This window comes from Ostrea edulis, chromosome 3 (assembly GCF_947568905.1).
Source record: "Ostrea edulis chromosome 3, xbOstEdul1.1, whole genome shotgun sequence".
Classification (NCBI taxonomy): Eukaryota; Metazoa; Mollusca; class Bivalvia; order Ostreida; family Ostreidae; genus Ostrea; species Ostrea edulis.
The window spans coordinates 20,947,434-20,971,389 of NC_079166.1; the positions used below are offsets into that span (position 1 = coordinate 20,947,434).

The 23,956-nt window shown below is 35.4% G+C and overlaps 2 protein-coding genes across 2 annotated transcripts in view; one reads left to right on the forward strand and one right to left on the reverse strand.

The window, feature by feature from the left end:
* The window catches only part of LOC125675242 (synaptonemal complex protein 1-like), a 58,007-nt gene extending 43,569 nt beyond the window's left edge, over window positions 1-14,438 (reverse strand). Inside the window, exons 1-4 of the mRNA XM_056157736.1 lie at window positions 14,302-14,438; window positions 9,906-9,975; window positions 6,522-6,661; window positions 2,077-2,142 (exon numbers count right to left, since the gene is read on the reverse strand). Of these exons, the coding sequence (XP_056013711.1) occupies window positions 2,077-2,142; window positions 6,522-6,661; window positions 9,906-9,975; window positions 14,302-14,388 (363 nt within the window). The 5' untranslated portion in view covers window positions 14,389-14,438. The remainder of the gene's footprint in view (window positions 1-2,076; window positions 2,143-6,521; window positions 6,662-9,905; window positions 9,976-14,301) is intronic.
* A 396-nt stretch (window positions 14,439-14,834) lies between these two features.
* LOC125675226 (DENN domain-containing protein 5B-like) overlaps window positions 14,835-23,956 on the forward strand; it is a 106,635-nt gene continuing 97,513 nt past the window's right edge. The window contains 6 exon segments of the mRNA XM_056157738.1: window positions 14,835-15,043; window positions 15,634-15,743; window positions 16,593-17,118; window positions 18,545-18,565; window positions 20,068-20,193; window positions 21,349-21,533. Of these exon segments, the coding sequence (XP_056013713.1) occupies window positions 14,947-15,043; window positions 15,634-15,743; window positions 16,593-17,118; window positions 18,545-18,565; window positions 20,068-20,193; window positions 21,349-21,533 (1,065 nt within the window). The 5' untranslated portion in view covers window positions 14,835-14,946.

The window sequence follows — 23,956 nt, forward strand, 5'->3', positions numbered from 1 at the left end:
GTGACATATCTCATACATGTGTTCAGTTCATTATTCGTTTCAATTAAACAATTTGACCTGCCATTCTCCATAAATAGCACCTAGTGGTAATTGATCAACAATCATCATACATGGTGTTTTGAATTCTCACGGGTTGTATCAGCGTATAAAGTTAATTAAAAATATAATATATAGAATGTTTTATTGATCGTACAATGCATTTATTATTCTATAAGTAAGGATCCTGGATTTTGTAATTTTTCCATGCAATTTCTAATCAATTCCTTAATCATCCCCCCAAAAGAAAAAGATTTAAAAATTCAACATTGAAATTTCCCTCTGACTAGCTTTTTTGTGGCAAAATAAGAAATGACACAGTTCACTGAAGTGTTTGAAAGTGAATAATCACTAAAAATTTACAGAAGTCAATCCAGTTAAAGACCCAATTTTAAGATAATGCCCCAAAATTGTGAACTGCCTGTCAATCAAACATTTAACAAGAGATCTCAGGTGGAGGGACATCTGCAGACACTGGTCTCCAGCTACCCAGAGAGGTGTTTTGTTAACAATAACAGCCAGTATCTACAGGCATTCTTTAGATCTTGAGGAAGCCCAGTATACCAGAGTTTTGATAGCATTGACCTGTCCACAACTGCTATTTTCTTGTAATTCAATTGTTTTTAAAAAGACCTCTGAACACTGGAATTTCAATAGTATTTTTCCCCCCTTTATATACATGTATTATAAATTACACAATCAGAAATCAAACAATAATTTGCACAATAATTTCTAAAACTTATAACTTATTGAAATAATTTATGTCATGAATTTTTTATACCTCTATATTTATAACAGAAATTATTCATTGAGTCAATGACTGAGAGAGAGGGGGTGGGTGTAGAATGTGTGTCATCTACCCTTACATGTAGGAATACAACCATTATTCAAACACTATGACCACAGAAACTCTGCAGAGGTCCCTGAGACAGGTCCTGTGTATATCAAGACAGCATGGACAGGTAGATTTCTACCATGTTTTGTCTGTATTTCTTAGAGTGTCATGGGATATAGCAATTAACACCTTGGTAGACCCTGGCCACTCCAGGTAAATAACATCTGTTTAGATTGGGCTCCACCTACATTTTCACAGACCAAAGGGTCATGAGATAGGTCTTTAACATTCAGTTAATTACTATGAAAGTGTCAAAAAGTATTGGTAACCCCCACCCTCAAATGACAAAGTCCCAAAACTGGTACATAAATATTGGATATGCTTGAAAATGGCTAAGTCCAGAAAAGTTACATTTTAGTTATACATGAAAATGACAAAGTTCACAAAGTTACACTTTAGTTATACATGAAAATGACACAGTCCAGAAAAGTTAAATTTTAGTTATACATGAAAATGACAAAGTTCAAAAAGTTACACTTTAGTTATACATGAAAATGGTTAAGTCCAGAAAAGTTGCTTTTTAGTTATAACTTTTTTGTACCTCAAGGCCTAGGTATAATTAAGTTATACTTTAGTTATAACTTAGTTATAACTCATTTAGGTATGGGATATATATATGTACATATATACATATACATATCTATACATAATTACATATATAACATCTCTAGGTTTTGCAAACAACTGACAGTTTTAAAATGGAGATAATTAATATGCTTTATGAAAAGTAAAGGCCCAATTTTTTAAATGAGAACAGAAATCAGGAATAGAAAGAGTTGTGACAGGGCAATGATTAATAGGGATGTCCCGGGCCGTCAAACATTTGCTGGGTGTTCTGGAGTAGACATGACACTATCTAAAGAATCTTAGTCTGCACTATTTTCACAAGTTCAATTATTAGCCTGCCTCTGAGGTTACTTGGAGAGAGTAGTGACCATTTTAGTTTGCCTCCACCCAAGGAAACCCAATTCCAGAATTGATAAAAACTGGTTCAGAAGTTTTAGAAGAAAGTTAACAATATATTCTAAAGTTTATGATTGACCGACAATGGATGATAGAGAGGAAAATATCACAATATGTCATCCTGAACAACTCAAGTAATTTATTTATATGCATCAAAGTAAATATTTGCAATTAAATTATACCTGAAGCTCAAGCATTGATTTTCTCAAGCTTTCAATGGTGTGAGTTGCTTCTTTTATTTTCTTGTCCTTTAAAAAGAAAAATGTTTATAATGAATTCTAATTATACATGTAATTGCACATTTTCATTAAAAATTATACAACTTATCAATAGAAGAGGTCCATGGGCCACACCTCTCACCCGAGTCACTTTGGCCCATATCTGAAGACTTTCAATATATATTTGCATGTGAAACCTTAGTCCATATTGTGGCCCAAACCTACCCCTGGAGGCCACGATTTATGCAAACATAAATCTGCACTATGTCAGGAAGCTTTAATGTAAATGTCAGCTCTTCTGGTTCATTGGTTCTTTAGAAGATTTTTAAAGATTTTCCCTATTATTTCTATGTAAAAATTTGATCCCCTATTTTAGCCCCAACCTACCCCAGGAGGCCATGATTTGAACAAACTTGAATCTGCAATATGTCAGGAAGCATTCAGGTAAATCTCAGCTCTTCTGGTTCATTGGTTCTTGAGAAGAAGATTTTCCCTTTGATCCCCTATTGTGCCCCCCCCCCCCCCCCCCCCCCCCCCCCCGGGGGGCCATGATTTGAACAAACTTGAATCTGCAGTATGTCAGGAAGCTTTCATGTAAATGTCAGCTCCTCTGGCCCAGTTATTCTAAAGAAGAAGATTTTTAAATGACCCTACCCTAATTTTGCATTTTTGTGATTATCTCTCCTTTGAAGGGGGCTTGGCCCTTCATTTGAACAAACTTGAAAGCCAAGGATGCTTTGTGCCAAGTTTGGTTGAAATTGACCCTGTGGTTCTGGAGAAGAAGATGAAAATGTGAAAAGTTTACAACGATGACGACAGACAACGTACAAATTTTGATCAGAAAAGCTCACTTGAGCCTTTGGCTCAGGTGAGCTAACAATACATAATGTGCTGCTATTTTCAGAATAATTAATTAGATATATATATTATCGACAATACAGGTGACTCTAAATGGCTAAAACTTTGATCTCTCCAAGTTCTTGATCTAGATGCCATCAATCAAGCATATAATTGTCTTCAGTTGGACCTTACCTAGACTGCATGTTTTTCTTTAAAAAGATCAAAACATCATGATCTGCATTTAATACATGTATATTTTTGTGCAGTGACAATGATACAGGTCTGTAGTTGAAAAAACACTTACTGGGCACAGAAGTACCCTGAATATATAATAATTCAGCAGCACCATGTTTTCCATTACCACTCTAGGCCAGTTTCACAACATAACTTTAAAACCAAATCGGACTGTGCACATTAATCCAGACCGAGAATAGTGAACTGCGGTATTGTGTAAAGTATCGTGAATCGAACCGAAGCATATAAAAGTATTACAGTGACGGTGTTTTATCCAGCATTTAGATGTTACTACCCATTTTATATGTTAAGGGGAATTTTTGAGAATGCAGTCATGAGCTTCCAGGGAATGGGGATAGAGGGCATCCATAGAATATGATATCCACAGATTATTACATGCAGCCATATAAATTTATTGATTACTCAATTTATCTATATTGTAAGAGTCTGACAATTATAGAAAATGACTTAGAATATATGTGAAAATGATTTTTGTTGAAAATTCTCAAACAATTTTGTTAAGTTTCTACAAATGAAGGGGATTTTATCTGTGGAAGGGGAAATATCCATTTGTTGACAAAGGGGAAAGGTACCTTTTATCGGTAGTAAAAACAACCTAGATAAATCCCTGAGTGATTATATGCATGTACCGTCTAACAGTTAATCGGTGAACTCTTAACATGTACATACATGTACAACCATAGGTGACACAATTGACGTACAACACCATGCTTCTGTATGGGGTAGATTCAGGGGTTTTTTTTAAGTCTTGATTTCAAGGGCCTGGGCCTTTCCAATTGGGAAAAACAGCAAAATTTGCTTAAAATTCGGGAAAATTTTCCATGGATACAAAGATTCGAGTAAAGAGAAAACCATACCAGTGCATCAAGGAATAAATGGACTCCTTCCAACTTCCGATTTGGTCGATGCTTACCTCATTTAGATAAGCAGAGGCCAAACAAAATTAGGTCTACCTAACAATTTTGCAGCAAAAAGGCCTGTGAAAAAGATTTATGAATAATAAGGCAACCCTGCTTTGATTTGTTTTCATTGTTTGGGAATTTTAAAGCAAAAATTGGGAAAAATACCTGCTTTTTGGCATTGGGAATGGGTCCTTATTTCAGCCCCCTACAGACTCTAAAAAAAATCCGAGATTTTAACCTTCTACTTGTTCTTTGTTTTGGGGGTACATAATTAAATGTTCATTGTACAATTTTATTGACAACCAGTAGATGTATGACACTTTGTAATTTTAAAGTTTGTTTCAACTTGATAATGAGAAAGTAATTGTGAGAAAACAATTTGTAGATGTGCCAAACGAATAGTATTATTCCTGGATGTCAAGATACACTTCCCATTTCTATGAAAACTGAACCATTTAAAACATGTATAATGGTCGTGCCAATTCCCCATTTAATTCAACCTTAGATCTCTCAAACTCTTGAAGTTTGATCAAGGTCCCTTGAACATAAATTGAGTTATTGAGAGTCACCTCTATGAGTTGTCTCTAAAACTACCACTTATAGCGAGCGAAGTGACGCGACGAGCTCGCTCCAATGATAACGTAATACGCAAGTTCCGAGTTACCCAAAAGTTATTTCCCTTTGTCGAACTCTTTCGCATTTTATGACGTATGGTGGGTACACAATGTATACATTATATCGTAGACTGGCATTGTACATAACGATTACGTATGATTAATGTAATAAAAGCGTAACTTTTGTTTATATCAATCACTGGTATGCATATTCTGGCCATATCAAGCATAATTTGTTTGAATAAGATCATCAAATTGGCTATTGAATCATTATTCGTTTCCTCTTCTATCTTTTATCAAAGAAAGATGGCAATTAACAATATTTGTTTGAGCCATTTTGTTATCCAATACTCATAAACTCACTAAAGTTGCCTTTTCCTTGAGATAGGATGGTCTCAGAAACTCTGAATATCATCTTTTAAGAAATAATACAACGATAGTAATTAGCAAATGTACCCACTGTCATCTTATTTTACGTCATAATTTACGGAAGAGTTCGACAAAGGAAAATAACTCTTGGGGAACTAGGAACTTCCATATTGAGTCATGTGGTTTGCTCTTCATCAGCTGAAAAATGATGGGGACTACCCATAATGCCTCCGGAAAAATGTCGCCGTCACTGCAGTATACTTTATTGACAACCCCGTAGATAAAACAACTAAATAGTTTGGAAAGTACCACAAATGATTCTAAATTCGAAACAAGCTTTCCAATACCTTCGTACGTTTTGTTGTGGATAATTTGATTGGTTTGAAAGAAAAAATATCGCAGCTAATGATGACGTCAAAATGCACTGTTTATATCATCCGCATTATATTTCCCGCGTTAAATGAAATGCCTAAAGTCGAGTTGTAAGATGCCATGGGTCTTCGCTCGTCTCAACGGTCACACCATCAGAGTTCCCGAAACGCGCCGGTCCATCGGGCATCCCCGATAAATTTTGAATGGGGCCGGCAAAATCCAAATTTTATCGGTCAAAATGTCCGGCAGATTTTATGGACTATTTTGAAATTTAAAAACATCTGAACAAATATAACTAAATGTAATAGTCATTTTATTAGTTACAAAAAATAACTATTAATTAAAAGTGGAGGGAAAAGCCAAACAAACGCGTAGTTTTATTTTTTTAATCTGGATAAATTCGCGGGTTCTTTTTTTACACACGTACGACAATTTCCTATTGGAGTTGACCAACATTGGGCATGTGGCCGATAAAGTGGAATTCGGGTGCCACAGGTACTAAAAGAAAAGAAAAAGACGGTCAGAAAGACAATGATGGGGAAAAAGGAAGTAAGAGGGAAAGAAAATTCCACAAGAAATGGCTAGATGATTGGAAATGGCTGGTCTATGATGGATATATGATGTTTTGTAAATCTGACAACGAACAGACAGAAGACTTTAATGACAGAGCAATTGAACAAACTGTGCATGAAATGGAAATAGAAATAAATTATTAGTCCGATCTATGTTAATTTTATCTCTTTTTATTTAAACAACAATGTCCGGTAAATTTCACAATTGTCCGGTAAATTTTGAATATTTACCGGACAATTGTCCTACAGATTTTTTACTAGTTTCGGGAACTCTGCACCATATACATATTATCAAGATTCCAACTGCATGAATCTTAAAATGAATATATATGTGTGTGTGTGCATGTGTGTGTGTAATTAAGGTATACATACCTTTAGCTTGATTTCTATTTCTTTTAGTAGAATACCAACTAAACGTGTGTAGTATATCTTGCTTGATTTCTATTTCTGTTTGTAGAATAACTGAATGTCTGTGATATTCATACCTTTTGCTTGATCTCTATTTCTGTTTGAATTTTCCATTTTCTGATACGATCAGCCTCCTGCTGTAATTTGACATGTAAAGAGGAAATTCTCTCACTGCCTTGAGTCTGTTCTTGGTGTTGTGATGCTGTATGTTCATTCTCTGAATAAGGAAAAAGCACAATCATATAATGTGACCTTATTTACACTTCTTCAAGTACACAAAACTTGATAGATCAATAATCTATGCATATATATCATATGGAGAGAGAGAGAGGGGGGGGGGGAGAGAGAGAGAGAGAGAGAGGAGAGAGAGAGAGAGAGAGAGAAATACATAAAATAAAATCTAAATTATGTTCAAAATTTACTGAGGATGCCTGGTTCATTGGCATGTTATGGAACATGCACATGTTGCAAGTGAGGATCATATTAAACCCCAATTAATTCATACCTTTTTGAAATCAATTAACCTAATCAGTCACGATCTAGCGCAATTAAGCATTCAAATTTTTCTTCATTGAGGAGAGAAAGTAAGCATCATGTACTGTATTATACCTGAACAATTTCCAGTAGACCTGTCATTTTCCTCCATAGGCATTAAAAAATAATTTTCACCAATTTCTTCTCTCCTTTCCTCTACCCGACATACATTTATTACACCTTTGAATTGGGGTATCAAGCAAAATCATATTTGTCCAGTTTTGAATTTGTGGTTACTATATAGATACTTTACCAAATCACCTCACAATGGGCCATAGACATATCACATCAAGCTCAAAGGCGCATGGTCTTTGTACTGTGTTAGCGAAAGCTGATCACCACTTCGCCAATGGCAAAAGTAAACTGCATGTCGGGTGAGGTAATTTCATGCCTTACTGGCCACTTTGGTGATCAAGATTTTTCTAATTTCATTTCTGTGTTGTAATTCTGATCAACTTTTTATTTTAACGTTTCCGTCATTCGGAAACTCTTGTATGATACCAATCTAATTAAAATTAGATCTTTGATCCACTCATGCAATCGATTGCATGAGCGGATCAAAGATCTAATTTTAATTAGATTGGTATGATACCTTTATAAATATGTGCATACATGCCAACTTTCCCGATTTGTGCGGGATTTTCCCGATTTCAAGCAGTTGAAAAGGCAAATACCGATATCCCGATCGGGATTGCAAAAATACCCCGAAATCCCGATTTTCTAAAAATATCTCCCATTTTACGACAACCCCCATTTCCAACCGGAATTTGAAATCCCGCATCATTTCTGAACTGGCCAATCAGAAATCGGGACAATAGTCAGCCATTGCTGTTTACCTGTGTCGCATGGTATCGGAGTGATGTAATTTACTTGGTCTGCCTGTGTCGGGGTGCTTATTGGACAGTGCGAAGCATGTTTTGATAGTAATTAATCGGGAAGACGGATTTCAAATTGACATATCCTTTACACAAACGTGAATGGCAATGATAATAGTGTTACCACGAAACAATCGGACATTCCCAATTTTTGCCTCTCGCTGACAGCATCTAAAATATGCAATATTAAAGGTACGTAAAATATATGTTTTTCCAACTATGATAATATAGGCTACCCGAATCTATCTGTCTATAGCGATGTATTACATAGTCTATATAGTGTAGTATTCAATAGACTTTGTGATGCGTAATTTGCACAAGTCTGTACTGAATTTTTATTTTTATATTAGTATTTTACAAGTAAAAACGTATATTTTGATGTGTGTTTTCCTGGTAATTATTTCAGATGTCATGGGTGCAAAGGTTTTGTTCGCAAACTTCATAGCAGGGCAGATCACTCCTTTTCTGGTTGCAATGCAGATTGTTCCACCAGACTCTGCAAGCCCATGAAATTGTTTACAGACAAGCAAGATCGCCTTTGTAGTCGTACCTAAATGCATGTGCTAAATTAAATGTTGATATATAGACCAGCCAATGTGTATATGGTGTAAAAGGATGCAACTTTAAGTATTATTTGATATGTATGTGACTTGTTGGAGAGGATTTTTTGCTGAATAGATGATTTTAATAAAATACTTATCTATATCTTTCAAAGTTTTTTTTAATATAGTTTTGTTAAAGTTGATGGTCAAACACACTTGATGTATGATACATGTATAATGATTAGATTGATATTCTATTTGAAAAGACAAATATTTATTTTCATGGTAAAATGTCGTGAATTTTGAGCGTTGAAAAAAGGTCGTTGCGCGCAAAATCCCCCATGGGGATTTTCAAAAGTTGGCATGTATGTATGTGATGACACAGAGTCAGGCAGTCAAGTTTGGCAAATGATTTAACAGGTGACGGATGAGGACAGGAGTGATAATCGGAATGTGTCGTATTAACTATTGAATAACAAAATGGCACCGTGATCAATTGATTGATCGTAGATTGTTTAATGACGTCCCACTTAAGAATCTTTCACTCATATGTCACATTACCATAATAAATAATTAGAGAATAGATGGAATGAACATTTCTTTCGGAAAGAGGATTTAATTTGTATACGATGTAGCAAACCATGGGTATATGGTGTGCAGACAAACCAGGGTTCAAATTCATTTCCGGTTGGAAGGGTCTCTACATTTTCTCCTTTACTGTTACATTATCATTGTTATAATTATTTCTGAAAATTGAAGGGGTAATAATGACATTACAATGCACCCACTTTAAATGCTTTGTACCAGTCGTGCATTAAGGTCTAGGGGTTAGGCAATATCACAGGGTTTTGACACAATCTGAGCAAACTGGTATGGTATAATGCTTTTATACTATATATAACTTTGCTCAGATTGTGTCAAAACCCTGCAGGCAATCTAGTTGAGAATTTAATAGTAAATGGTATTTTGTCAGAAACTAGAGTACTCTGCATAAAGTTGTGACTTTTTTTTACAAACACTGTGACTACCAGCCGTCTTGAAATCGTGTATCATAATTTTATGATGTGTTTTCACAATCCCCCCCCCCCCCCTCTTTTTATTTCTGACAATCCTCAGATGGTGACAAGAACTGTGTTTCAGTGTAATTTTGCAAATGAAAATCTTTGAACCATATTAAATTCCTTTTTTCGAATTTAATGTGGCTATAATGAAAATGACATGTGGCTAATGAAAATTGCATTGACCAAATTAGCCACAGTGGTTAAAGATAATTCTACACTAGCGCTATTAACAGCTTTATGTCAAGTGTATCTGTCTAAAGCTTTTAAACTGCCTCTAAAATAATAGTCCAGACAAAATTGCTTATTTGAAAAAAAAAAATTCTCACAAATCTTCAATTTGAGCTAGGAATATACAGTACCTGTGACATAATCAAGAAGAATTTATCCACCAAAATCAGACACCATTTCCAGAGTATAACTTTATATGAATCAACAAATTATCACATTACCTTTCACTTTATTAATCTGATATTGGTTGGAATTTTGCTGAAACTTTGGGCGTACTTGCACTTGAGATGGCTGCAAAAATACATATATAAGAAGCTCAGCGAGTCCAACACATTTGACATAGATAAATTTTATTGTAATAACTACATAAAATCAATAAGAGGCCCATGGGTCACATTGCTCACTTGAGTCACCTTGGCCCTGTATTGATTTTTAAAACATTTTGTTTTCAATCTTTATTCTCATGAAACATTTTGACCCCATTACTATGGCCCTAATGGGTCACAGCATACAATGTAGCTATATATGCAACAGACCAGACCAGGATTCAGTCTTCGAAATTAAGCGGTAGCCCGATGACCGTCGCTAGTAAAATCGGGATCAGGCTACCAAAAATTATTAACACGCATGCCCGGTGGGCCAGTATATATTTCTAGTGGAGATTATGATTCCGCTATTGGGGTAGGATTCCTGGTAGGAAATAGGTGAAGTTCCTACAGAGGAGGAGAAAGTTGGCGGTAAGAAGTATGAGGAAGCAAAGCGACAAAGAAACTGATCAGCGTGTTTGGCAGAAGAACTGCCCCTGGCTTGAATACAATGATGGTCTCGTATTTTGCATCTGGTGCAGAAAGGAAAGCATTGCAAATTGTTAGTTCGTGTCCGGCTCGGATAATTCAGAATTGATTCTGTAAGTGAACATGAAAATAGAAAATGGCGCAAGCATTTCACCCCAATGTGAAAAACCACAAGCGACCGGATCAGACGTTCAGAATGTATGAGAATTAGTTGACAACCCTAATTTTTTACTTATTTAGGATGAAATTGATGATGAAGAACTATAAGAATTAAAACATATTGGAGGATTCCGGAGAATCTGACAGAAATGACAGAATTAGAAGTTGAAAGAGGGTTTGGACTCTTGTCTTAAACTTGCATTGTAATACCTAATAAAAATGTTCAAACTTGAAATTTTGAATCATGTTGAATCATTCTTATATAGTATTTGGGCTAGTAAAATTTTATTTGGGCTACCAAATTTTGCACTCTTACTTGCCCAATGGGCTTGTGGTAAAAATCAGTAAGCGCGAAGACTGAGCATTTCAACCCTGGCCCCCTGAATCTTTAGTCTGAGGTGCTCTACCAACTGAGCTATCTGGCCCCCGGATTCAACCTTGTCTGACAGCCACATCACACCTTGAAGACATCAACCAAGGATCTACATCCCCTGGCTGGCAATTTCACCTGTCCATTCCAGGGAATGGTCCATGAACCAGCATCATATAAATTTCAACCTTTCTGGCTCAGTGGTTCTTGAAAAGATTCTGTGTTTTCTAGCCACTGTCAGTTGGGTCTTCCATGATTCCAACATTTTCCGTTGTCTTTTTGTCTTATCGTATTCACCCTGATACTCATTTCTGTATTTTTTGTTTCTAATGGGTTCACTGACCCCATTTATAAATTGCCACATTGTTGGCAATTCAAAATCACTCAGATGCTTTACAGAGAAGTGATTTTAAAACTTTAATCCTGATGATTAAAGAGATGTACAATGGTAGTAGTAGCTGTGTCATCAACAATGGACAGTCATCAGAATGGTTTTCAGTCAAAACTGGAGTCAGACAGAGATGTGTTATGTCAGGCTTCCTTTTTATAATTGCTGTGGACTGGGTTATGAAGAATACCACCAACGGAAAGAGAATAGGCATCAGATGGAAGTTTACAGCGATTTTTTTCTACCCACTGGTACTGGTACCCACTCAATTGAGAAAAATATAAGCGTCAAAATCAAACAAATTGGGAATTTTCTACAAATATATCGGCAAATGATTTCAACTAAAAGAAAAGAAAAAAAGAGAACAAAACAAGAAGTAGTCATCTCTTTACAAACTTTTTTACGCTAAAATTTGCTGTTGTATGACATAAGGAATCGTCATAGGCGTTTTAGAATCGTCGTAGTTCTACAAAACACGCGCACTGCCATGATCTGTACTTTCGATTTAATACCGGAAGTGGACATTTTAGTTAATTTGTACAACGTTTTAGACTAAATAAATTACGATGTCAGTGGTCTATATTTCGGCAAGTAAATTGGGAATATTTAGTCTCAAAATTGGGAAAAATCAATGGTTTTTGACATTGGGAATGGTACCATTTATCGGTACCAGTTATACAAGAAAAAAAATCGCTGGTTTATCAACCAGATAGAAGACCTTGATTACGCTGATGATATTGTCCTCTTATCTACTAAGCACCAACACATGCAGGAAAAGACTGAAAGACAATGTGTAAACATGCTGAAAGTATTGGTCTCCGGATCAACACGAACAAGACCAAGGTGTTGAGAATTAACAACAAGGAAACCAATCCTATCACAATCAAGGGAAGAAACATTGAGGATGTGGACACTTTCACATACCTTGGTGCTATTGTCAACAAGACAGGAGGGACAACAGAAGACATCAAACACAGACTGAGTTTAGCCAGGAATGCATTTGCAATGCTTAATCCTCTTTGGAAGCCCACCAAATACAGCAGAGCAACAAAGATCAGAGTATCTAACAGTAATGTGATGTCTGTGCTACTCTATGGAGCAGAAATGTGGAAACTGAATGAAAGTGATGTCACCAGATTGGAAACTTTTCAGAGAAAATGTCTACGAAGGGTACTCCGCATCTTCTGGCCCATGAAAGTCAGTAACGATGAACTATACTGTAGGACAAGGACATACCCAGTAGGTGAAATTGTTAAATGCCGATGATGGAGATGGATAGGACATACTCTGAGGAAACCACATGACAACAAGTTACTCCAGAGTAGCCCTGACATGGGCCCCAGAGGGCAAGAGAAAGAGAGGTCGCCCAAAAACAGAGTAGCCCTGACATGGGCCCCAGAGGGTAAGAGAAAGAGAGGTCACCCAAAAACAACATGGCGAAGAAGTGCAGAGGCAGAACGCGAACTGGGATGGCAAACTTGGAGCGAAGCAGTTACAGTAGCAAATGACAGAGTGAGATGGCGGAAGATGCTGTCCAGCCTTATGAGCCGACCATGGCTCGAAGAGGATAGGTAGGATTCTAAAACTTAATTATGATAATGAAGCACTTTGCAGATCACAAACTTTTTCTAAAAGAAAAAAAGCGAAATGAGATCTGACAAAATTGAAAGCAAATATTTATTTCGTAAATTTTCTAATCGCCATGTGGGCAACTTGAACCGTAATTTGAAATTCGCCCACTCGGAAATAAATTAGTCGCAAATGGTGAGTGGGCAACTACTAAATTTCAAAACCTGTGACAATTGAACACCCTTGCATTCCTTCACCTTGAATTTCATCGAAATTGGTTCCAGAGAAGATAACAATGTGAAATCAAGTTTACAATGACTATGACAAAATTTTGATCAGAACAGCTGACTGAGATCAAGTTATACAAGGAAGACTATAATGTATTACCATCGTTGCAAACCACGGGTTATATTGTACGTTTCATTCTATTTCACAATCAAAAGTTTGTAAAATAGAATGAAACAATAACCTGTGGTTTGTGAAGATGATGTATCACATTGTGTACATTTATTATGTTTGTCTTGTAATGTTTAATAGGCTAAATATTGTTATTAAAGGGACTGATTCACGATTTTCCTCCAAATTTTGTTTTTCACTTTAAATGATCAAAATCTACAGTCTAATACGTTTAGAAGGTTTAACGCAAAAATTAAGGTTATTCATCATGACAGAAGCTCATTATAGAGAGTTTATCATTTGTTTTGAAAACAAAGATTGAGATGTGTTATTGTTTACGGGGTTTTTAAAATAAATGGATTTTGATCTAAGTTTATTTTATATATCACATCTCAAGTATACTTTAGGTAAAATGTGTCATTTAAAAGTTAAAATTTGTGATTGTACAAAATGAAGATGCTTTAAATTACAAAATTAACGTTTCACTGGTTTGTTTGTTTACATTAAAAGACTCGAGTCTTTGTTTACATAACAAAGAATCAAAGCTGAAATATTGCTCTTATCCTTGCATTCAGACGGTCCAAATTTTGGTTGTCAACATTAAATGAGCAATATTTTCATTTTTAACATCAAAACTGAAAATCATTTCTTTCAAAAAACGTGAACCAGTCCCTTTAACCCAGGTAGGCAAAATTACTGAACTATAGTCAACACTTACAAATGAAAATACCGGCAACAAGTTTAATAAATTCATTGCAATGAACTTCAAAAGAAAATAATAAACTTTTGTAAATGATACCAAAATTAACTATGTAAAATATTGATGATTTTAAATTTTACTGGGCCTCCTGATTAAAAATCTAAATGTATGAGAATACTGTGAAATAGGTCAAAAAATGAGCTACATCATCAAGTAAAAATATTACATATTGAGTAGTTACCTCAAAACATTTTTTTGCACTTTGATTTTGTTCACCGAAAGAAAGTGGTTTAAAAAATGGTTGTTGCGTTTCCCTCATCTGCTGCATTTTTTACTGTTTCGGAAAATTGGTCAAGCGTTCATCAGTGTTACCATTCTGAAGAATGAAATAAAAAAAAAGAAAGTGATGAATAATGTAAACAAATGACCTACAAGATGCTATGAAATCTACAGATTGAACTTGCCTTTCCTCTGTGCCAATCGTCTGCTAACGTGAACCTTTCGGGATACCTCGCTTTGAGTCTTCCGAACGTCTACAGATCAAACCAAAATTCAACATGAAATAGCATTCGAAAACATACTACACATCGCTTCATTATTGTTCTGAAATCAATTGTTACAATAACGCTATATATCATTAAAAATTTCACCTTCTAATTTATGTAAAACTGAAATTCAAAGTAAAAATGTAATGAAATCAAAAATATTGACTATTTTATTTCGTAAACATCGGTAGGAAATATCGCGGCGCCATCTGCAGAACCGGATATGAAAGATAACTCTAAGACAGAGAAGAGAAACAATCGTGAAACGAACAATAAGTTATTCAATGATAAATTGTTAGGTTAAGTTATTGAACATTTAAATATGTTTTGTCTGTATTAATATGATATCTTCCCAGATGTCTGCAACGCGGTTTGCGGACTATTTCGTTGTATGTGGTTTAGATACAGCCACGGGCCTAGAACCAGATCAGCTGTCAGGTGAAGAGATGCTTTGTTTATAACTGTATAACTTATACTATAAGACAATGAAGTATATTAATTTAAAATTGCATAATTATTTGCGTGTATTTTTTTTGTACGAATCTATCCTTTCTTTTTCTCGTATTTTTGCTTTGAATTTTCCTACTTTGTCCATTATCATTATGGACCAGATGTATGGACTTAAAATTGAAATGAGCACAGAAGAGTAAATAATTTTAACCCTCAAATCTTTTTTTTTTTTAAATCACTACCCCTTTTATAAATTATATAATCTTTATCAATACACGACATATGTGTCCCACTCATAAATGTAAAATTGCACACATCTCCACGGGTACAATTATATCTTGATCTAGCAGTATAGCTTAAAAAATTATCTTTGCTGTTAAAATCTTTTTACTTTTAACAGCTATATAGTAGCTAAATTAAGATATTTTGTTAAACCTGTATAGTACAATAATCATGAAATTAAAATGTAGAACTTGTTTTACACCCAATATCAATTGCAGTTTCATTCTTTGGTTGTCTGAACTTGACGTGTATTTGACATTTGATATGTTTATGCATTACATGTACTACATTTTCAGGGGATAATTTGCAGTGTCCACCACTTGATCGTCCATTTAAATCCAAAGTATTGCAACACGTCCCAGACAATGTTCCTTGGAATCCCTTCGATAAAGTTGCTGTTGGAATGGTAAAAAGAATAATTCTGTTTAGAATAATTATATCTAGATATGATGAATGATTAGGGAGTGCTGGTGTATCGTGTGGGAGAAGGGATATCTCAGGATCATTCAGATTGACTCATCTCACACCGAAACTAATTTTCCCCTGATCTACAGATATGCTCAGATGCTTTAGATTGACAAAGAATAGCACATATATAGTTATGCATATCTAGAAAAATTTCATATACTATTAGATGTAGATAGATATATACACACACATACATATGCATATATTTATATACTTTGTGACAGGGTTTGACACTAACGTTAGTCTGGTAGCCCGAGGATAGTAAATTTTGCCCCAGAATATCAGTTACAAGTAGTCTGGTGGACTACAGAAAAACTAAAAACCTAATGGAATGGACTAATATTTGATCTTGACCGTAACGGTGTCAAGTCTGCCCTTAGAAAAATATAGCTCATAACTCTGAAATGTCATGGACAACTTTAATATGTAAATCGGTAAAATCACAGGCTAAAATGAGTTTAATAGTCCATTTTGCAACAGAAATGCAGAATTTTGCTTTGAGATTTTGAAACTTTTCCATAGTAGGCCCCCTGGACCCCCAACACATCCCACACTGTCCCACCCTCTATTTGACCAACTGCCTCTGGCAGCCAGACTAGCTACTGACAAAACAGGACTAGTTAACTACAAAATATACTAGTCCCTTTCAACTACTATGGTGAAAAGTTAGTGTCATACACTCAGTGTTTGTTGTCAGGTGGAAATAACTAAAATATTAAGCGATAAATGTTTTATTATATGTGAACTGTACACTATATACATTCACAATTTAATGTATTATTTTCAGCTCTGCATGCCACAAGGCCTTGGCTTTTGCACCCAGAAAGAATCCAAACGACCCAGGTTTCACTCCTTCTTGATAACAAAAGAAGATGGGGCTCGCATATTTGGATCAGCCTTGACCTTTTATGAAGAGGTCAGGGACAAAAAGATATGTGCTGCAATGCAAACGCTACAACATATGTATCGTGCTCAACCGGAGGAGGATCTGGAAGAGGAGAACCAGTCAACTCTACAGCACAGTCCAAAAGTCATTAAAAGATCCAGTCCCAGACAGAGCATCAAAGTGTTTGATTCACAAACAGATACACTTTTTGTAACCAAGTGTCTTTGTCTCATTACCCAGTATCCATTTGTTATAGCCCCCAAGGAATATTTGATACAGCTTTATGAAGCAATAGAAAAACCCGCCAGGTGTCACCTACCACTGGAAAGCTACATCTACAATATTTTATGTGAGGTTCCTCTACCACCCCCAGGCCGAAGCATGAAGTTTTACGGCGTGTCCAGACCAGTGTTTACACAGAGACCCAGTAAGTAAAGAGGTGTTTAAAATATTTGCATGTACATTTGTGTGTTTTAAAGTCTGCATAATGTCTTAGAATCTGAATCTAATATCAGTAATTTGAGATTTATTTTATTATTGAATAATTTTAAATAATACACTGCAAAGTTATTTCCATGTACACAATGAACTGGAGTTGAACATGTACTAACAGATTTGAGGCAAATGTATTTGTACTTATGATTAATGGAATGAAAGTGAATTGATAATCTCTGTAAAGTCTAATCTATGATGAATACATTGTGTCTTACAAATCAAATGATATTCAGCATCCATGTTTCTATAGTATCAATCACAACAATTACGAATGGTATGACTTTCTTATCTAGATTGTTGGTCAGGGTTAACTTTTAACATAACATTTAACACCAACAGCTGGGAAAGGCCAACTAATAATCATCTTCATGTATAATTCAGGATAAGGGGGTTCCTTAATTAACCGTTAATAAGATCATGTTGAGTTGACAGGCACGGATTATCAAACGAACCGCAAAGCATAGGGATTGATCTGATGATCCGCGCCTGTCAGCGAGATGTGATCCAACGCTTTGAATCAAGTTAATGTAGTATTAATGATAAATTTATTATATACCCCCTTATGTATTTTAAAATCTACGTTTATAAGATAATAAATATTCCAAATTATCCAAAACACAGACATACATGTACAGTGAAATTGTTTGGTGTATGCAGTTTTGTTAGTGACACGGTCGATATATTCCACAAAAACGTTGTGTTGATGCATTGTGACATAATCAGTTTCATTCTGTGAAATCAACAGTATAAAAAAATGAAACATTGATGGGTATATGATAGACTGTCATATTGGGGGAAAACATTAATTCCATATTTCAACAGATATAACTAGGTTAATATCACAGATACAGTCTTAGAATTTTCAAATATGATAAGGGAATGATAGCAATTACAAGCTTGTATCAAGATCAACTAACCCCAGTGGCCATGACCTCTAACCTTGATCATATAAACTTGTGTAAGCTTGACTGATAGAGACATGAATCTTCAACAGTGATGATTGGATGATGAGGCTGACAAACTAGTATCAAGGTCAAGCTAGCCCAATGACCTTTTGGTCACATTGTTTTTGTGTCACAGTCAATGTTTTATAAAGATAACTTACCCGCAGTCAGTGCTTTGTTTGGGAGACTTTATAATCTGCAGATTACACAAATCTTTAATCATATCTTGTTATTGATTTCTAATTTCATAATTGTATTGTGTTCCCTCATGCAATCTGGGAGAAATAGACATTTATAAAAGTAAAACACATTGATATACATGTATATAGCATTGAGCAACATTTGTCTGTGTCTTTTACTCACTGCATAATGTCTATGTTAACTAACCATAGATAATGCTTACTTTCTAACAAGTGGACTGGAGGGAGGTAAAAGGTAAAGCAGAAAATCACAGTGTTGTATATGTACCATATTATATCTCTTTGTTGGTGTTTGTTAAACCTCCCTTTCCCTATACATGTTGTCATGTTTTATGATCCTGTTCTATGGAAGTACATGTGTTAGTACACTAGTATATGGAATGAAGTGCATGTATACAGGGCTGTAAAAATTGCTAAGCATCACTGTGCACGTTTATCAGGTTTGTGGACACTTGAATGCTGTACATATTAGTGCTATGTGTAGCTTGTGATGGTTTTGGTTTTCAGGATACTTATTTTTCAAATTTCTTCAAAGTATGAAGTTTTATCTTATTGTTTTACATGTACTTGTTTATGATCGATAAAATATTTCATTAAATTGTTGACAATATTCTGTGGTTATACACTTGCCTCTACACCTAATTGTTGGCACTATAGCCATTTACAGTATTCATCCATTTAGTTTCTTCTATGTAAATCATAACTTGCCTTGTTCATCTACTGTCTACTGTCTGTCCAAATCTAGTGTTATTTTGTATTGTTTTCAGCTAAACTTTCAATCATCAACAAGTGTAGGGGTTGTGATAACCTAGTAGTTAAAAGGGCTATCGCTGGCACACACTGGAGGCCTATAAGGTTCAGTTTTTGATGCAGTTGTCATGTCAAACCTACCGCGGTAATATAATTAACATAAATAGTGATTGTTCCTCTGCTAAAGCATTTAGAAGTGAAAGTCACAGGTCGTCGGGGTATGACCTTAGAAACAGAGGTCTTGTGTAATGTTAGGCATTGGTATGATAAAAACAAAAACTTTGGAACTGCTATGGCCATAAGAGCCACCTATTGGTGAAAATTGTGACATTTGGCCTAAAACTGGTGGTATTCCTACTTGAGTGGATGTAAACAAACAAACAAATCAGGGTGTGCATGTAAATTTCAGTCGTGCTTTGTTTCACTCTGTAGAGACGAGCAATAAAAGTAAATCTTTTGTAGTCCCTGAACAAAAGTAACACTAAATCAGTGCGGGCAGTAAATGTTTCTTTTTATATCCATCTAACTATGCATTGCAAGGTTTGAAATTACTTTTTCAAGCACTAGTCTGCACGGACTAGTGACTATTAATGTTGGCTTGTCCGCAAAACATTTCGATAGTTCGTCGATGATATTATGTACAATTATAACAAATTGATTTTTATCCATTATTTAATCAAACAAAACAATTCATAGTAGCAAACAATTTAGTATGACACCTAATGTAGAAAAAAGACTCGCACAAATTTGCTAAAATCTTAACCAATTCAAGATTAATATATGAACGGATTTTTGCCTGTCCATGTGGACTAGTGCGATAGAGGATTTATTTGTCTGACATAATTTTTTTCACTAGTCTCAGACTTACAGACATGAGATAATTTTGAACCCTGCATTGTATGTTCTTCTTGAGCATAATGAAACAATTCCAAAATATTGAGACTGCAGTTATGCATGTATTAATTGTATGTATTATGTGACCTACAGGTGTGAGTGAGCTCCCTTTGTTTGACTTTTCACTCTGGGACCTTTGTCGATACCTGGAGGTTAAGGACCTGATTCTTCTCTTCACCAGCGTACTTCTAGAACATCAGATCCTGCTGTATTCATCTGGTAAGCTTTCATCTTATTCTCAGGTCATTAATTTTCACTTCTGACTTTTTGATTAAAACTCAATATTGCTAGAACTGAATTTTAGATACATGTAAACTATGGTAAGTTAGACAAATTCTTTAAATGTTGCTTTTTTCCACCGAGTACTTGTAGATATAATTATGCCCCCTTCAAGGAAGAGGGGCATATTGGTTTGCATCTCTCGGTTGGTCGATCGGTCAGTTGGTCTGTAGACCACATGTTGTCCGTTCAATATCTTAAGAACCATTCACTTGATCTTAATGATATTTCATATGTGGGTTGGTTATGAGTAGAAGAGGACCCTTACTGTTTTTCAAGTCAAAAGGTCAAGGGTCAAAGATGACCCCTATTGATTTTGAGGTCACATGGTCAAGGGTCAAACTGGACATAGGAACATACTCTTCACTCAATATCTTGAGAACCCTTTGCTTGACAGACATCAAACTTGGTACCATGGTACACATTCAGAAGAAGATGACCCCTAATGATTTTGAGATCACATGGTCAAAGGTAAAGGGTCAAACTGCACATAGGAACATACTGTCTGCTCAATATCTAGAGAACCCTTTGCTTGACAGACATCAAACTTAGTACACTGATACATGTTCAGGAGAAGATGACCCCTCTTGATTTTGAGGTGCAAAGGTCAAGGGTGAAACTGGACATATGCATATACTGTCTGCTCAATATCTTTAGAACCCTTTACTTGACAGACATCAAACTTGGTTCATTGATAAATGTTTAGGAGAAGATGACCCCTATTGATTTTGAGGTCACTTGGTCAATCCACTCCTGACATTGGAAGATATTGTCTGCTCAATATTTCGAATTGGTGATACTACTATCAATCAAATCATGCATGTGTATAACCCTTTCAATTTTACACCATGGGGGCATATATGTTTTACAAACATATCTTGTTTTTATAAGTTCTCATTTTGTATTACCATAAATTGAAGACAATGGCAGAATGTTCTAGAGAGATTCTCTAGATATCACTAGACAATGGCAGAATGTTCTAAAGAGATTCTCTAGATATCACTAGACAATGGCAGAATGTTCTAAAGAGATTCTCTAGATATCACATCTCTTCAGCATATGTTGCTACATTTTTTATATGTTCCGACATTGCAGATTATCACAGGCTGATGACAGTAGCAGAGTGTATCAATGTACTAACCTTTCCATTCACGTGGCAACATGTGTATGTCCCTATACTCCCAGCTTCTCTTACACACTTTTTGGACGCCCCTGTACCATTCATCATGGGACTGCATCATGGAAGAGAGAACAGATCTGAACTTGTTCTTCCTAGTGAGGTAGGTGGTCATTCTTCTACAGAAATTGATTTCATGTCATGACTTACGTTGCATGAACAACTGGATTGGGGGAATGCAATATTTTTCTAGTGCATACATGTGCACGAGAAAAAAAATTTTTGAATTGGTACATTCTCAGTCTTCAAGAAAGTTCAGTAGCCCAACATCCAAAAAAATAATTGGATGGGATAGTAAAATTTTGATTTAAAATTACATGTAGGCCCATGGGAAATGATGTGTACCAACACATGTAATTTATGGTTGGAATGGAATGACATTTTGGGGCTTGTAAAATTGTTAGAACTATGAGTCCGATTGACCATTGACTCTTATATAAATAGTGCATGTAGTGGAGGGTAACATTGAAAATTTTCACCCAAAAAAAAACCATTGTCAACCGAGGCATAGCTGAGGTTGACAATGGTTTCTTGAGGGGTGGAAATTTTCAATGTTACCCTCAACTACATGCAATATTTGTTTTATTATACTGAATGTTATATAAACAACAAAGCAGACAGACTTACGTCTGTTTACATTTGATCAATCACTGTCATGCGATATTTCATATATCGATGCCACAGGTGCTTGGGTCATAATATATGAATACACATCTAACCTTATACATATGTAAATAATCAACAAGATCAGAACACAGGTGCTTGGGTCATAATATATGAATACACATGTAACCTTATACATATGTAAATAATCAATTGATGACCCAAGCACCTGTGATCGATGCAGATATTTGTGTTTATTACAAATGTTCAAACGACGTCATCTAACAATCTACGGCGAATTGTACACGCATAAATTTGATGCATGTGATAATTTTTTATAATATCACCCGTTGTCAAGTAATGTTACCCGTTGCTAGATACTATCACCCTGCAGCGCATGCTCTCTGTTCTCAGAGGGTAACAATATGTTTTTTTTCAAATACTTCTCAACCAATCAGATTCGAGTATTTTACATGAAAGTATAGTAAAAAAAGTTATTATGAAGACTTTGATTTCACAAAATCTAATGTAACCTAACCAAAACAAAACCTTATGTTTATTAGAGTTTTATTAAAAAAGAAACCTAAGCTGTGTCAATGGAATCAATATTTCTCTTATAATTAGTATAGAACTTTCAACTTGGTGTAGAAACGAAACCATGTATGTAGCATGTATTACAAAATATCACTATCTGAATTAATGTTAAGGGTGTTTGCCTTGTGAGAGAGGTAAAAACAAAGAAAGCACAAGATAAACTGCATATTCGTTATTCAGATATTATTATTTATTATTCAAATATTACCTCATCCTTCTGCTGTTTACATATCCTCATAATACAAAAGCTCAGAAATCTATTCCTTGAGTGCTGATGCAGAAATGACTGCAGAGCAGAGTATTTAGAGCACTTAAACTGGGGCTGCTTTAATTAAATCTTCTTTTTTTTCAGGCTAATATGTGTTTTGTTGACATTGATGAGAAAACAGTAGATGTTCCAGAAGATTTACCTCCCTTTCCACATCACCAGGAACTCAAAGAAGAACTTGTAAGAGCCATCAACTTATACAAAGTATCTTTGGGTAAAGATAGCAGCAAAATACCCAGTCCCAAAAAGTCTAGCAGCAATAAGGAGGAAACCTCAATTATCCGCAATGAGAGCTGGACCAACATGCCAGATAAGATGGAACTTTTAAAACAGAATGAAGCATTTGCAAAAATATCAGCCATTGCTAAGAAAACCGGTGTATGGACCTCCATTGAAGAATTTTCAGACAATTCCGAAAAAGAAAAAGACCCAGAAGTCAAGGACTCATCATCGATGGGTCAACGACAAATCGATCATCTGAAGTTCAACAACATGATAAGAGAGATATTCCTGAATCATTTTCTGCATTTATTCAGTTCCTATGAGACTTTTGTAATCCAACCAACCCAAGACATGGAATCATGGTTGACGAATCGGGAAACCATGCTGAATTTTGACAAGGCAGCCTTCTTAAGTGACCAACCAGAAGGGTATCTACCATTCATGTCGTCTTTCACGGAAACACAAATGTTTGCCACACTCATTGATAACAAGATTCTGTCTCACTTTGATGAGATCGATCCCAGTTTGAGGGTTTTTGACTCGAGATTAAAGATACTCAGGGAAAGGCTCGGGGAACACATTACTCACACATACGGGCCGTGTGCTACAGTAGAAGATACAGGTTTGTATTATAAAATGTTCTGAAAGATAACTCAACTTTAAAACTGATCACAACTGCCTAGAATGCTTGTTCGAAATTTATATTTTGTTAAAAATTTCCATGTAGTGGACTGAAAATTAATCAGGTCAAGGTCATGGGGAAATATTTTTGCTGTATTTCAGTTGCTTTTCCTAGTAACATGTATTTAGGTATGTTTCTTGTGTGAATGAAAAGCTTA